Source organism: Oryctolagus cuniculus, chromosome 3 (genome assembly GCF_051225735.1).
Source record: "Oryctolagus cuniculus isolate XC-2025 breed Fujian yellow rabbit chromosome 3, ASM5122573v1, whole genome shotgun sequence".
Taxonomy (NCBI): domain Eukaryota; kingdom Metazoa; phylum Chordata; class Mammalia; order Lagomorpha; family Leporidae; genus Oryctolagus; species Oryctolagus cuniculus.
This window is the reverse complement of record NC_142869.1, coordinates 73,057,043-73,071,218: the sequence shown is the minus strand read 5'-3', so window position 1 is coordinate 73,071,218 and position 14,176 is coordinate 73,057,043. Positions and strand designations below refer to the sequence as shown.

General features: G+C 41.2%; 1 protein-coding gene across 3 annotated transcripts in view; it reads right to left on the bottom strand.

Moving 5' to 3' along the window:
- Window positions 1–14,176, bottom strand: part of STK39 (serine/threonine kinase 39) — a 333,872-nt gene that overhangs the window by 112,941 nt on the left and 206,755 nt on the right. For all 3 annotated transcript variants that reach the window (XM_089328246.1, XM_051848536.3, XM_051848534.3), the window contains exons 13-14: window positions 12,999–13,061; window positions 11,197–11,264 (exon numbers count right to left, since the gene is read on the bottom strand). In XM_089328246.1, coding sequence (XP_089184372.1) covers window positions 11,197–11,264; window positions 12,999–13,061 — 131 coding nt within the window. The remainder of the gene's footprint in view (window positions 1–11,196; window positions 11,265–12,998; window positions 13,062–14,176) is intronic.

The following is a 14,176-nucleotide window of genomic DNA, read 5'->3' as shown; positions in this document are numbered from 1 at the left end:
TTTGACACCCAAGGAGCTTGTAGCTTCAGGAATTCTAAGACAATGAAGTTGGACCTATGAGAGGGTGCTGGTGGTGAGAGAAGATGACAGGGTACTGCCACTGTGCACATGAAAGATCGTCTTGATGGCAATTCTGTGTCTCATATTTATTTATTACTTAGACAGTGTTTCTAAACCTGGGGCCCATGCCCATGCTCCAGAATCTTCCATAATTTTTTAAATTTTTTTTTCTGTCCCAATTATAATCATGCATGCACATACACACTCATATTCTGGGACATTAGGAAAATGTCCATTCCAAGGGCACTTAAAGTTCACAATCATTAACCTCAAGTGATCCCTTGGTGCAAGCTGTTAATCCAAGCACACTTCCCTAGTAAAATGCCTCTCCTCTACAATTATTATCCTCTGTTGTCAAACCTTTAACACCTTCTTTCCCTTCCTCACTCTCAGTGGATGATACTCCTTAATTTTACTAAGAATACAGAAAAAACACAAAAGGACTTCTATACTCTTGTCCTCAAAAATCTACCTATCTCCCAGCATTTCTCCCTGTCTCCTCTGTCTGCCTTCCTCTTATGGTGGCTGCATTGTCCAAAAGATGAACTCTCCATCCTCCCAAGACTGTCATCTACGTGGATGCCTGGGTATCATCTCTTCTAACCCCTCGGGGAACGTGGTCTTCCAATATCCCCTCTCAATCAATTTTACCTTCTCTACCTGACCATTCTCAGTACCAATAAACATACTTAAAAAAAAAAAAAAACTCCTTTACCTCATAATTTTAATGAGCTATTGGTTTGTATTTTGCTATCCTCTTCGAAGACTTTCTCGTAAGAGTTACGGGTACTCACAAATTATCTAGCCTGTGGTCTCTTGCTATGCTATCTAGATAGCAGTTCATTCAGGCTCTTGTCCCAGTCACTTTAGAGAAATAGTTCTTGCCAAGGTCAAGAATGCCCTTCATTTTGCTAAATTCATTAGTGACTTCTTAGTACTTATTATGCATGATGTGTTAATAGTGTTTACTGCAGCTTTTCATGCCTGTGTTTAAGCACTTTTTCCTGCCCAGCTCACATACCATCCCTCTACTTCACCAGCCACTCCTTTTCAACCTGCTGACTGCTGCTCCGTGCAATGCAGCAGGAAAATGCATGAGCCCACTTCTCTTCTCCACCTTCACTCATTCCCTAGGTGACTCATCTACTTTCACAGCATGCAGTGCCATATGCGCCAGCAGTTCTCAAATTTATCTCTCGGGCCCAGGCATTGTTGAAATAATTCAAGCACCAACTTGACATCTGCAGGTAGATATCTCATAGACAACTCCAACCCAACAAATCCGAAACTGAATTTTTTTATTCTACCTAGACCTGCGTCTCCAACATTCTTCCTCGTTTTGGGAAACAGCAACTTTATTCATCTTTGTCTTCAGGCCAAAACCTTAGTAATCTTTCTCTGAGTTCTTTCTCTCCAACCCAGAATCCAACAATTGCTCTCCACATTCTTCAGGCCACTGTGGACCAAGTGTCATCATCACTCAGGGAATCACTTCAATCACCAGTCCAGAGGCTCTGTGCTGCCAGGGTCTTTATGGTCTAAGGTCTGTTAAGCAAGGCAGTGCTCTTTTGAAAATTTCACTCAGATCAGAGCACTTTGCTGCTCACAGGCCTCCAGCAGTTTTCACATCCTCCAACACTGAGATCCAGTCTTTCCCATGAGTTCACAGCCCGATGTGACTTGGTCCCTGCCAACTCTCTGACTCCATCTCACACCACTCTGCTGACACTGTTTTCCTACTGTTCTGTTCGTAACAAGCCTCCTGCTCAGAACCTTTGCAACTGCTGGTGGCTCTTCCTCACGACTTAATTCCTCACTCCAATCAGGAGTCTGTTAAAACATCACTTTAGTTACAGTGGGGTTCTAGGGTCGGCAGAATGCTGAGATGGCCCCAATATTCTCAATCCCTGGCATGCATGCCCCACATCATCCTCTCCTGGTGAGTACGTACAGGACCTGTAAATATGATGATTATGTTGCCTGGTAAAGGTGAAGGGATTCTGCAGATGTGTTAAGGTCCCAAATCAACTGATTCTGAATCCATGAGAAGAGAGCTTATCCAAGGCCAGACTGGTTTAATCAGGTAAAAAAGCTTTCACAGAAAGACTGGGATCTTAAGAGTGGAGGGGAGATGGTCAACAACTTAATACTTTATCCCTTCTAGTAATTTTTTTGTTCTACTTAATACTATTGGTTGAACTCTTTAATTAACAAAAAATTATTCTTAGGTGTTTAAAATTAACTGAGTGATCCGTGTTAAATATAAGAGTGGGAATAAGAGAGGGAAGAGATGTACAGTTTGGCACATGCTCAATCGGACTTGCCCCAAACGGTAGTTAGTAGGGGATTCCAATTCAATCCCATCAAGGTGGCATGTACCAATGCCATCTCACTAGTCAAACTGATCAGTTTCAGTTCACAACTGATCATAATGATAGGATTAGGAGTCAAAGGGATCTCATAAACAAGACTAGTGTCTGCTAATACTAACTGATAGAATTAAAAAGGAGAGAATGATCCAACATGGGAAGCAGGATACACAGCAGACTCATAGAATGGTAGATGTCCTCAACAGCACTCTGGCCTCAGAACCTGCCCTTAAGGCATTTGGATCTGACTTAAAAGCCCATGAGAGTATCTCAGGCATGGAAAGCCAAAACACTCTGGCAAAAAACAAACAAACAAACAAAACCTAAATGAAAGATCTCTGTGAGTGAGATCCCAGTGGAAAGAACAGGGCCATCAAAGAAGGAGGTACCTTTCTCTGAAGGGAGGAGAGAACTTCCACTTTGACTATGACCTTGTCTAAATAAGATAAGAGTCGGTGAACTCAAAAGGCTTCCACAGCCTTGGAAACTCATGAGTGGTGCATAGTGAGATTACTGATGCCATAAATAGGAGTGTCAATTTGTGAAGTCAACAACAGGAGTCACTGTGCACTTACTCCTCATGTAGGATCTCTGTCCTTAATGTGCTGTACATTGAGACTTAATGCTATAACTAGTACTCAAACAGTACTTTACACTTTGTGTTTCTGTGTGGGTGCAAACTGTTGAAATCTTTACTTAATATATACTAAATTGATTGTCTGTATATAAAGATAATTGAAAATTAATCTTGATGTGAATGGGATGCAAGAAGGAGCAGGAGATGGGAGGGTTACGGGTGGGAGGGAAGTTATGGGTGGGTGGAAGCCACTGTAATCCAAAAGCTGTACTTTGGGAAATTTATATTTATTAAATAAAAGTTTAAAAAAAAAAAGAGTGGAGGGGAGATGGTCTCCAGTTGCTTTGAAAAGGCAAATGGGTATGTGGCCTTGGGGCTGTGTGTACACCTGGGGGCCTGTCAGAGATAATCATCATTGTTTTCAACTATAGGGAGCTAAATTCTGCCAAGAACCCACATAGGCTTGGAGGAGGACCCTGAGCCCGAGATGAGCATGGCTTAATTTCAGCCTTAGGAAGCACTGAGCATAAGCTGTGCCCGAATCTGGACCTACAGAAATTGTGGTGTGGCAGGTTAAGCCACCACCTACAATGCCATCATCCTATTATCTGAGCACTGGTTGGGGTCTCAGCTGCTTTGCTTCTGATCTAGATCCCTGCTAATGCACCTGAGTAAGCAGTGGAAAATGGCCAAGTACTTGGGTCACTGCCACCCATGTGGGAAACCAAGGTAAATGGGTGTTGCTTTAAATACTTAAGTTTTTAAATAAAAAAAACCCAAAATCTAATATACTTCCTATGCTACAGAATAACATCATTTTCACTGTCTTCTGTTTTCTTTTAATTTTCATTTTACCTGAAAAGCAGAGACATAGTTAGAGAGAGAGATTCCATCCACTGCTTTACTTCCCAAATGCCAGGAAAAGCCAGGGCTGGGCCAGAGTAAAGCCACAAGCCTGCAACACAATTTAGCTCTACCACATGGTGGTATAGATGCCAAGTACTTGAGCCATTAACTGCTGCCTCTGGGGGTGAACCTTAGCAGGAAGCTGGAATCAAGAAGCAGAGCTGGGACTCCAACCAGGCAGTCTGATATGGGATTCAGGTATCCCAAGTAGCATCTCAACTGTTGTAACAAACACCCACTCATGCTCCTTACTTTCTATGTACCTCTTCCTTCAGTTAACTTAATAAAAGCATACTTCAAAAGGTTGGTGGAAAAATGAATTTAAATGATAAGTTTATTCTGGTTCAGAAAAATATTTTATGGGAAAGGGGGTAAGATTTTTGTAATTTTAAAATATTTATTTTATTTATTTGAGAGAGACAAGACAGATAAGAGATATTACCTATCTGCTAATTCAGTACCTAAGTGCACACAAAAACTAGTGCTGGGCAAGGCCACAACTAGGAGTCAAGAACTCAACCCAGGTCACATGGGTGACAGAAAGGCAGGACTAGAACTCAGAATGAAGATAAGGAATGCAGGCTTCTTAACCATTGGGTCAAACACCTGACCCTGTGCAAACATTCTTGAAATTCAGGTATTTGAGAGGGATCTTCAAAACTTTCATAGTAATGCATATTACAGTGAGACTAGGCATAGATTTAAAAAAAATTGTACCAAAATAACTTTGCATTCCATTTTTCCCACACGTTTTTGGAGTAGCCTCATACGTCACATACGTAATGGAATATTTGAATTCTTCTTCTACTGGCTGTAGAGTATAAGCTCCTTGTAGGTAAAAAGTCTTTTCTCCAGATCTACGCCATAGCCCTAGAGCAGTGCCATGCACTTGGTAAGAGCTCAATAAACATTTATGGAATGAATGTTTGTATTTAACAATTTCCATTTACTTTAGCAAAGTGTGATCACAAACATGCAATACTATTTAACTTTTAACCTTCATAGGTTATTTCTCAAACTGAAGTACAAAAAGACCAACTTCTGTCTGAGGTGAGTCTAAGGATGTACTCTGAGAGACCTGTGAGCTTGTAGACTTCCCAAAGTGATGCTTTGCAGAGCTCAGACCTTGGGGAGGGTGAGGTGGTTAGGATGAGGTCATGAGGGTGAGACCCAAGAGACATCAGAGGGTTTTCTTTCACTCTCCCTCTACCAAGTGAGGTCACACAGCGAGAAGACAGCCATCTTCAAGGCAGGAGGAACCTCACCAGAAACCAACCACGCCAATACCATGATCTGAGATTTCTAGACTCTGGAAATGTCAGAAAATAAATGTCAGCCTTGTCGGCCAAGTCTATGATATATTTTACGACGGCCTAAGACACTAACCATTAGGAGTCTTCATGTGTTCATGGAATGTTAAGTCATACTAACATGCATCTCTACTATTCTGAAGTGTTCCTGTGTAGGTCGATACAGGAAAATGCTGTACTACGTTATGTCCGAATGTCAGCAACACAGTTAATGCATTCTTTCATGATAACCTTCTGAACAGTTAGGACTCTGAAACACAGCAGGGAAAGCAGACAGCATTTCCCCTGAGATCTGGAGCAACAGAAGGATGTCACTTCTGCCATGCTTAGTCAGTAAGAGAAAAATGTCCACTTCTACCATGCTTAGTCAATACAGTATTGCAAACATTAGTGACAGCAATGAGGGAAGAGAAAGAAAAAAGGAGCAACAAAATTGGAAAGGAGGAAATCAGAATACCCATATTTCAGGTGATATGATTTTGTACGTGGAAAAAGTTAAGTATTCCATCAAAAAAGTTGGCAGAAGGAATGAACCAATTCAGTAACATCACAGGACACAAGTACACAAAAATAAGTACTGTATTTGTACACCAAAAATGAACTTGTTGAAATGAAAATCAATAAAGAAATCCTATTCACAATGGCTATAAAAAATTAAATATTTAGGAATAAACTTAACCAAAGAAGTGAAAGATCCTCACAATGACAACTGTAAAACACCGAGGAAAGTAATCAAGAAGGACACAAAAATGCAGACTTTCCCTGCTTATAAATTGGAAGAGTTAATGTTGAAATGGTCATACTACCTAAAGCAATTTAGTGTCAATGTAATCCATCAAGGACATTCTTTATAGAATTAGGAAAAAAAAATCCTACAACTCAGATGGAAGTGCAAAAGACCCAGAATAGTCAAAGCAATCTCGAGGAGAAAAAAGGCTGGAAAAAGCTGGAGGCATCAATACTTTCAAAATGTACTACAAAGCTAAAGTATTTAAATCAGCACAGCTAGTTTCATAGAAACTAACACAGAAATAAAGGGAACTGAATAGAAAATTCAGAAATTAATCCATGTACAAACAGCCAACTGATTTTTGACAAAGGTGCCAAAAATTGGGGGAAAAAAAAAACACAGACTCTTCAACAAATACTGCTGGTAAAACTAGACATAAATATGTAGAATAATGAAATTAGTTCTTCCACCTCTCACCATATACAAAAACCAACTTGGGATGGACCAAAAACATAAATTTAAGACCTGAAACAATGAAACTGCTAGTACAAAATGTGGAGGAAACACATCAAGACACTGGTGTAGGTAATTATTGTTGAGATAAGATCCCCAAGACATAGGCAACTGTGGGGAGCAACTCGGACTAGACTAAGTTACTGGAATTAAGACTTATTCTATGCATCTGCTTTCCCACAATATGGCGCTGAGAAGGGAGTAACAGCTTCTACACAGCTGCCTCCAGTTCAACCAATAAACTGTAGGACTTGCTCCTGATTGAAGGAGAGCAGTGTACTCGGTGTGTGGGTTGCAGAGTTGGGATTGGTGGAAGAGGACTATAAAGGAGGAGAGAGACAACATGCACCAGGAACACCTGAGGAACACCTGAGCAGCCCCCGAGAGAGCCGGCCGGTGGTGTGCCGCTCCCCGGCAGAAGTGGGGAAAGTGGCAGGGGGAACCGCCCTTCCACCGAGGTGGAAGGGACAGTAGCCAACCCGGGAAGAACCAGCAGCAAACCCGGGGAGGGCCGAGCAGACGAAAGAACACGCAGGGTCCTGTGTCGTTCCTCCGCGAAGAGGGGGAGCGACAGGCAACAAAAGCGAAACTAGACAAATGGGCTCATATCAAACTTAGAAGCTTCTGCATAGCAAAGGAAACAATCAATAGAGTGAAGATAGATTGGGAGAAAATATTTGCAAGCTAATTAGCCAACAAAGATTAACATCCAGAATATATCAGGAACTCAAACAACTCAACAATAAAAACAACCAATCCATTTAACAAATTGTCAAAGGATCTCAATAGCCACGTATCAAATGAAGAATTACAAATGGCCAACAAATATATGGAATATATGTTCAGTATCACTAGCCATCACAGAAATTAAAATTAAAATCCAAACCACATGAAGAATCACCTCCTCTCTGTTAGAATGGCTATTATCAAAAAACAGAAAATAACACATGCTGATGAGGACATGGAGAAATAGAAATATTTTTATACTGATGGTGGCAATGTAAATTAGTACAGTCACTACAGAAAACAGTATGGAGATTTATTTTTCCCAGAAACCTTTTATTTAAGGAATACAAACTTTATGCATTTCATAAATAAAATTTTAGGAACACAGTGATTCTACATAGTGATTCTTCCCACCATACATGCCCTCCCTCCCACACTCTCACCCCACTTCCTCCCCACTCTCCTATTCCCAAATAGATGTGCCATATGATCCAGCAATCCCTCAACTCAGTATATATCCAAATAACATGAAACCACTGTATCAAACAGGTGCCTGATCCACTATGCTTATTGCAGCTCTGTTCACAATAGCCAAGATATGGAATCAACCAAGGTATCCATCATCAGATGAATGGATAAAGAAAATGTGGTATGAAAACACAATAGAATACAATTCAGATATATATATATATGTGTATATATATATATATATATATATATAATTTGACAGGCAGAGTAGACAATGAGAGAGAGAGACAGAGAGAAAGGTCTTCCTTTACCATTGGTTCACCCTCCAATGGCCGCTTTGGCCGGCGCCTGTGGCTGGCGCACCATGCTGATCCGAAGCCAGAAGCCAGGTGCTTTTCCTGGTCTCCCATGTGAGTGCAAGGCCCAAGGACTTGGGCCATCCTCCACTGCACTCCCGGGCCATAGCAGAGAGCTGGCCTGGAAGAGGGGCAACCGGGACAGAATCCGGCACCCCGACCGGGACTAGAACCCGGTGTGCAGCACTGCAGGCGGAGGATTAGCCTACTGAGCTGCAGCGCCGGCCACAATTCAGATATTTTAAAAAAGAATGAAATATTGTCATTTGCAGTAACATCGATGGAATTGGAGGATATTATAATAAGTGCAATAAGTCAGACACAGAAAGACAAACCACATTTTCCCTCATTTGTGAAAGCTTAATAATACAAACAAAAAGACATGAACACAGAACGCTGATTCATAGAGAATGAAAGAAGTGGAGGTTATAGAGGGAGTTTGGATCAAAGGTACAAAATCAGAGTTACATCAAAGGAATGCATTCCCAGTGCTATGCAACATAGTAGGAAGGCTATAGTCCATAATAACCAGCCATATTTATATGAACAAATGGAAGAGAGATGCTCTAAGCCTCCAACCATAAAGTGACATCAAAAGAGGGGAACTGTTGAACATCACAGACTTGGATTAAAATGTCATGCTGTAGCCCATAACCATGTACATTAAAAATTTTTAATAAATAAAAGGTAGTAGGGTTAAACAGATTTGTTTGTACCAAAGAAAGTTAATTACTGAAAGTCATTTAGAAAATTAGTATTTTCTAGAAAGTGACAGAAGATTCTGTCCTCCCATACCACATTAATCATTTATTGGATAAAAAATAAAAGAAAGGTTCATTGGATTGGTAAGTGACCTATCCAAACAGTGCAACTAATATGACATATTGCAAGAAACTACTCAAAACCAATAGGTTACTTGCTACAGTGATAAATAATAAATCATTCCTACAGTTTTAAAGCATGAGTTGCAGTTTAGAATTAGGCTTGGAAGCTCTTCAAATGGGAAAATGAAATCAGCTGTTTTGTTTGACAGCTGAGTCATGCTGAATGATTTACCAACATGCATGGATATTTCAAAAGGCAATGGAAATTTGTATTGATGTAGGAGAAATATAGAACATAAACTTAAAAAAAAAATCTCATGTTCTTACTATTGTATTCCAGCCTGCTCAGACTACATTAGGAGGTTGAGATTTGATATGTTAAATGTTCCTTGTAATTTCCCAAAAAGTGGTGTGTGTGTGTGTGTGTGTGTACAGATAGACGAACAGTGTGTGCTACTTTATTTGAACATGGAACCCTTTCTTCATGAAGCATCTTCATGAACTAGTGATCTAAGACCCAAATTCACAAGCACAGTAACTTAGGCCTATGGGAAGAAACAAGAAAAGCAGATGTGGATGAAATGCTAAGAAAGGTGAAGACTCAGGCTTACAAGGACAACACAGAAACCACATACGTGAAATAAGACTAACGGTACTTGAAGTATTTTTCCCAGGAAAAGAGAAGAACAAACCTTACAAAGAGACAAATGGCTCTCAGAAAAATGAGGAAAGGCATTTGTTATATATTGTTCTAGTACCTAGAGCAAAACAGTATCTGAGGTATAGCCCAGTTATGCATCTTTCAACACTCTTCAGGAGATTTTCACGCAGTCAGAGATTTCATCTAAAGGGCAGAAGTGGAACCCACAAGAGCCCAGAACAGCAAGCATGGTTGAATTTTCAGGAAGAACTACCTAATAATTAAAGCTTTTCAGTATCAAAGAGGTGATCGTGGCAAACAAAAAGTGAGCCGAAGCAAGCTCAGAGGCTAGAAATCCTCCAGCAGGAATACTAAAGACAAGTGTCTGCATGGATGAAGGAGATTGGACTCTGGGCTCTGAAAGTCACTTCCAACACTGCATTCTCAGTGGGCTGGACTGCAACCTCATGGTCACAATCACCCCTGAGTCTCAGGGACACTGAGCATGCAGAGCTCCTGGCACAGAGTGGCCTCCTCATAAATATTGGCTGACGGAATGAATAAATAATTGCACAAGTGAAAAATAAATGAAAGATATACCTGGTTCCAAAGTCAAACAAAAAGGGAATGGGCTATTTCTTCTCTGATGATCATTTTAAATTCCCTAATTGTAAATAAGAAGCAAAGCTACTTTAAAATAAGAAAAAATAATTTTGTCATCATTTCACTTCTTGGCTGGGAATCAACCCTGAATCAAAACACACCAAGGGGTTTTGTTAAGTTCCCCAGGTAAGTGTGTGAAAATGCTCTGCTGACTGTAAATGACCATCAGAAGTAAGGAGCGATTGTGATGATGGACAATCTACCTGACAGAAGACGACAATGCAGAGGGCTAGAAACCACCCTTGGAGATGAATCTGCTTTACAGCTACACTTCAGAAAATACCCATTAACCACACGCTTCATTTGTTGATTATCAGGAGGAGAATACATATATTATTTCTTCTAAAAATACCTTCAAAAATATGACAGTGTTCTGACGGAGCTGATGAATTCAGCTGTTTACAATTAGGCTTAAGCAATTTTCCTTTGGATACCAAATTCTTAACAAGGAATGTCTGCAAAGATGAACTTTCATCTTAAAAAGAAAAATTCTTAAAATAGAGATGGCTTTCATTCACTTGACTCTGGACAAGGACCACACTGTCAGGCACTGTATTTGTATCCATTTCCTAGAAGACGGAGCATTCTTTCAAAATGTATCTGTCATTTCTCCAGCAGTGTCTGATCAAACCTGCCCCTGAACAATGTTCTGAAGGGGCAACTTGTAGTGCATGCCTGGTTTATTTCTGTCAGACACTGACTGGTGAAGTGTGAAAGAAACTCATTAAAAATCTCGTACTGTGATCTTACACTGTAGAAAAAGGAAAGGGTAAAAAAAAAAGGAAAAAAAAATCTAAGAAAGAAAAGGCAAGAAAAAAAAAAAACTTAACGAAGGATACACAGAGTCTGCAGACACACTCACATGGTTCGTTTTGTTCCTATTCTTCTTGAGCAAGCAATTAGAAGAATGCAATTAGTTATGGGAATACGGCTGGTTATTTGGGGAAATCAAAAAAGGGAACGATTCTATTTAATGTTAATATTATGAAACGTTAATGAAGGAGATCAGAGCACTGTACCACAGGAGAAACAACAGAACAGCAGCATTCTCTACCTTAATCTTAGGACGAGGTTCACAGCACAAGAAGCTTCTCTGTAGTCTTCACTAGCGTTGGGTTGGCCCTTTAAAAACAAGACAGCAAACGAGTTGTCAACTTTAGGGGGAAAAGAAAGAATAAAATTGCAATATATCTTGCACAAACATCTTTTTGTTCTGGAAATTTCCAGACTAGCTCTTCATACCTTCAGGTCGCGTTTGGCTTCAAAACTCCTCAATATGAAGGCTGAAATGAGGCCTATCTCCCATTACAATTGTGGACATGAAAGCTCACGTAGGAAGCCTGGCTGCAGGATGCATTCCAGGAACAGCTGGCGTGAGCTGCTGTCCCAAAGAGGCTCAGTGGCCCCTTCACTGAGCAATGAGCTGTCACTCACTGGGCCTTGCTGATGAACAAAGGGTGGATCCTGGCAACCTTAAGATGCACAGGGAGGTGGAACCCAGCAGATTAGGCAACATTTTTGAACATAGATTATCAACCACAAATACTTAGTGGTTACATGCTTACTGGCTCTACCCTAGGAGGAATCCCTGGACATGAGTAGACCTTGTTGGAACAGGGAAAATAAGAGATCTCAGATCAAGACTTGGCTCTGTCCTTGACCAGCTGTGGAAACCTGGGTGAGGCATTTGCTGAGCTTACTTTCCCATTTACAAAATGAGAGCCACATTTGTTTCAGTGGATCCCAGGAGACTTAATTCATATACATGAAAGTGGGCCACACACAATAAAACATTTTGCATAGAATACTCATTTTCCTCATCCCTTTTCCTGCTTCCTTTACGGTCTTTACTTTCTCACCCAGAGTTATTCCGGATTTCTGCTGTAAATGGGTCACTCAGCCAATCCCTGCAGTTCATCTCAAGGTCTCTTACTGGGTTGCCAATACAGTGTAAAGACCTAAACTGAATTCTGGTTCAGTTGCTGACCAGTGGTGGGACCTTGAGTGACCCATTTAACCTCTGCAAGGCTTTGCTTTCTCAGCCATCAAACATGGCCCAGGACATAGCTGTCTGACCTCAGTGGGCTTCCGGCAACAATGAAATCCCATCCCTCTACTCAGTTCCCCAATATTTAGCTATTTTATAAAACAAAGATCTGGTCAAGTCAAAAAGAATTTAAATGGAGTGTGCATGTTCAGAAAACATATAATCCTATGGCTGGTGATACATGATGCAATCATTTGGAGAACAAAATCATTCACTGTACAGCAAGCTGGAATGTGAGCCCATGGTACGGCACTGGGTCCACAGTCCTTCCCTTGGATTGCTCAGCATCTTCCATTCAAACCCAACATGACTCACAGCACCCATCGACTGACCCGTAACTTTTGTAAATAAGCCACTATGAATGCATTTCACAACCACTGGGCTGTTGTTTCTACAAAGCAAGTTGTAGACATGAATTGGCTCATCAAATTCAATGATGAAAGAATTATGAAAAGAGGTTACAGAAATCTAACCAGGAATGAAAAAAGCAAAGTATCAATTAACTGCAGTGTTGGGGGCCTGGGACATAGCAGAGTGGAGTCACTTGATTTGCTTTGCTTATTTTCCACAGGACCAGCAACTTCAGAAGTGGTCCGTTCATCAACCCTTGCTCCCGCACCTATCGCTTCCTGTAAAGCACAGTCAACAGAAACAGCGCTCTTTCCCCATGTCTATCGAAAAAGGGAGCTCTCATGCCCCCTGATGGGAAGGTACTGCCCTGAAATGGTCTACCTTTCTGAAATGCTGGGTTTTTCAAAAGATCCGTCTACAGAGCAGCTCAGAAACAAATCGCCAGCAGAGGCGCATACCTGAGAGTCGCGCACGGAGAGGGACTGGATCTGCTCGGGGATGCCGCCTGCATTCACCGCCACCTGTGGAGAGAGTCACCGTTAACAGCTCTCACCGAGGCTGTGAGGGGACATCCTGATCACGGAGGTCCCTGTTTTCAGAGACAATAATTTTCAAAGGATCTTAAAGCTGTAGTTCCCCAAAGCGGAGCCTTTGACCACTGCAGTGCAATCACCAGCACATGCATTAAAGACTCCTGGGCCACACCCAGACATGGAGATGGTAGAGAATCTGCATCTTTGACAACATCCCTGGATGATCATTATGCTTTTAGGGAACCACTGAGATGATGTGAGAAACAGACTTAAATTATTCAGTAATTTAAACTTGGTCCAGATAGATGTCCTAGGACCATTTTTCCTTGCTGCATAATTCCATCTAAAGTTAAGGGAACCTTGGGGCTGGCGCTGTGGCGTAATAGGCTAAGCCTCCACCTGTGGCGCAGGCATCCCATACAGGCACCAGTTCATGTCCCGGATGCTCCACTTCTGATCTAGCTCTCTGTTTATGGCCTGGGAAAGCAGTAGAAGATGGCCTAAGTGCTTGGGCCCCTGCAGCTGCCTAGGAGATCTGGAAGGAACTCCTGGCTCCTGGCTTCGGATCCACCTGGCTCCGGCCGTTGTGGCCATTCGGGAAGTGAAACAGCAGATGGAAGACCTTTCTCTCTGTCTCTCCCTCTCTCTGTAACTCTTCCTCTCAAATAAATACATAAAATCTTTAACAAAAAAAGTTACGAGAACTTTAATGAAATGATGTTAGGGTTAGTAAATCCCATCCTTTCAATCATTACTTTCAACAATTATTTATTGCATTTTGAAAACATAGCAGGGTTACTGGGTGTTAAAAGAGTATTTCCCCAGTAGGAACACCAAAACGTTAGGTTATTTTTTTCTCTCAAAGTAAGAAAACAGTCCCTAGTGGGATACCCAAATTATTTTTTCCTCAAGCCCTGCTTCTGTGAACTCTGCCCTGGAGTACAACTTGAAAGACAAAGAACTCAGAGCAACATCGACGAAAATGAAAGAAAAGGGGTCTCCTGCTTCTAAACTTACCATCAGTTCTAAAATAATCAGAAATTATCAGAAAACCTTTGTGGCAAGAGTTAGCTAAAGTTTAAGAGTGTAGAATTCTTACTCTC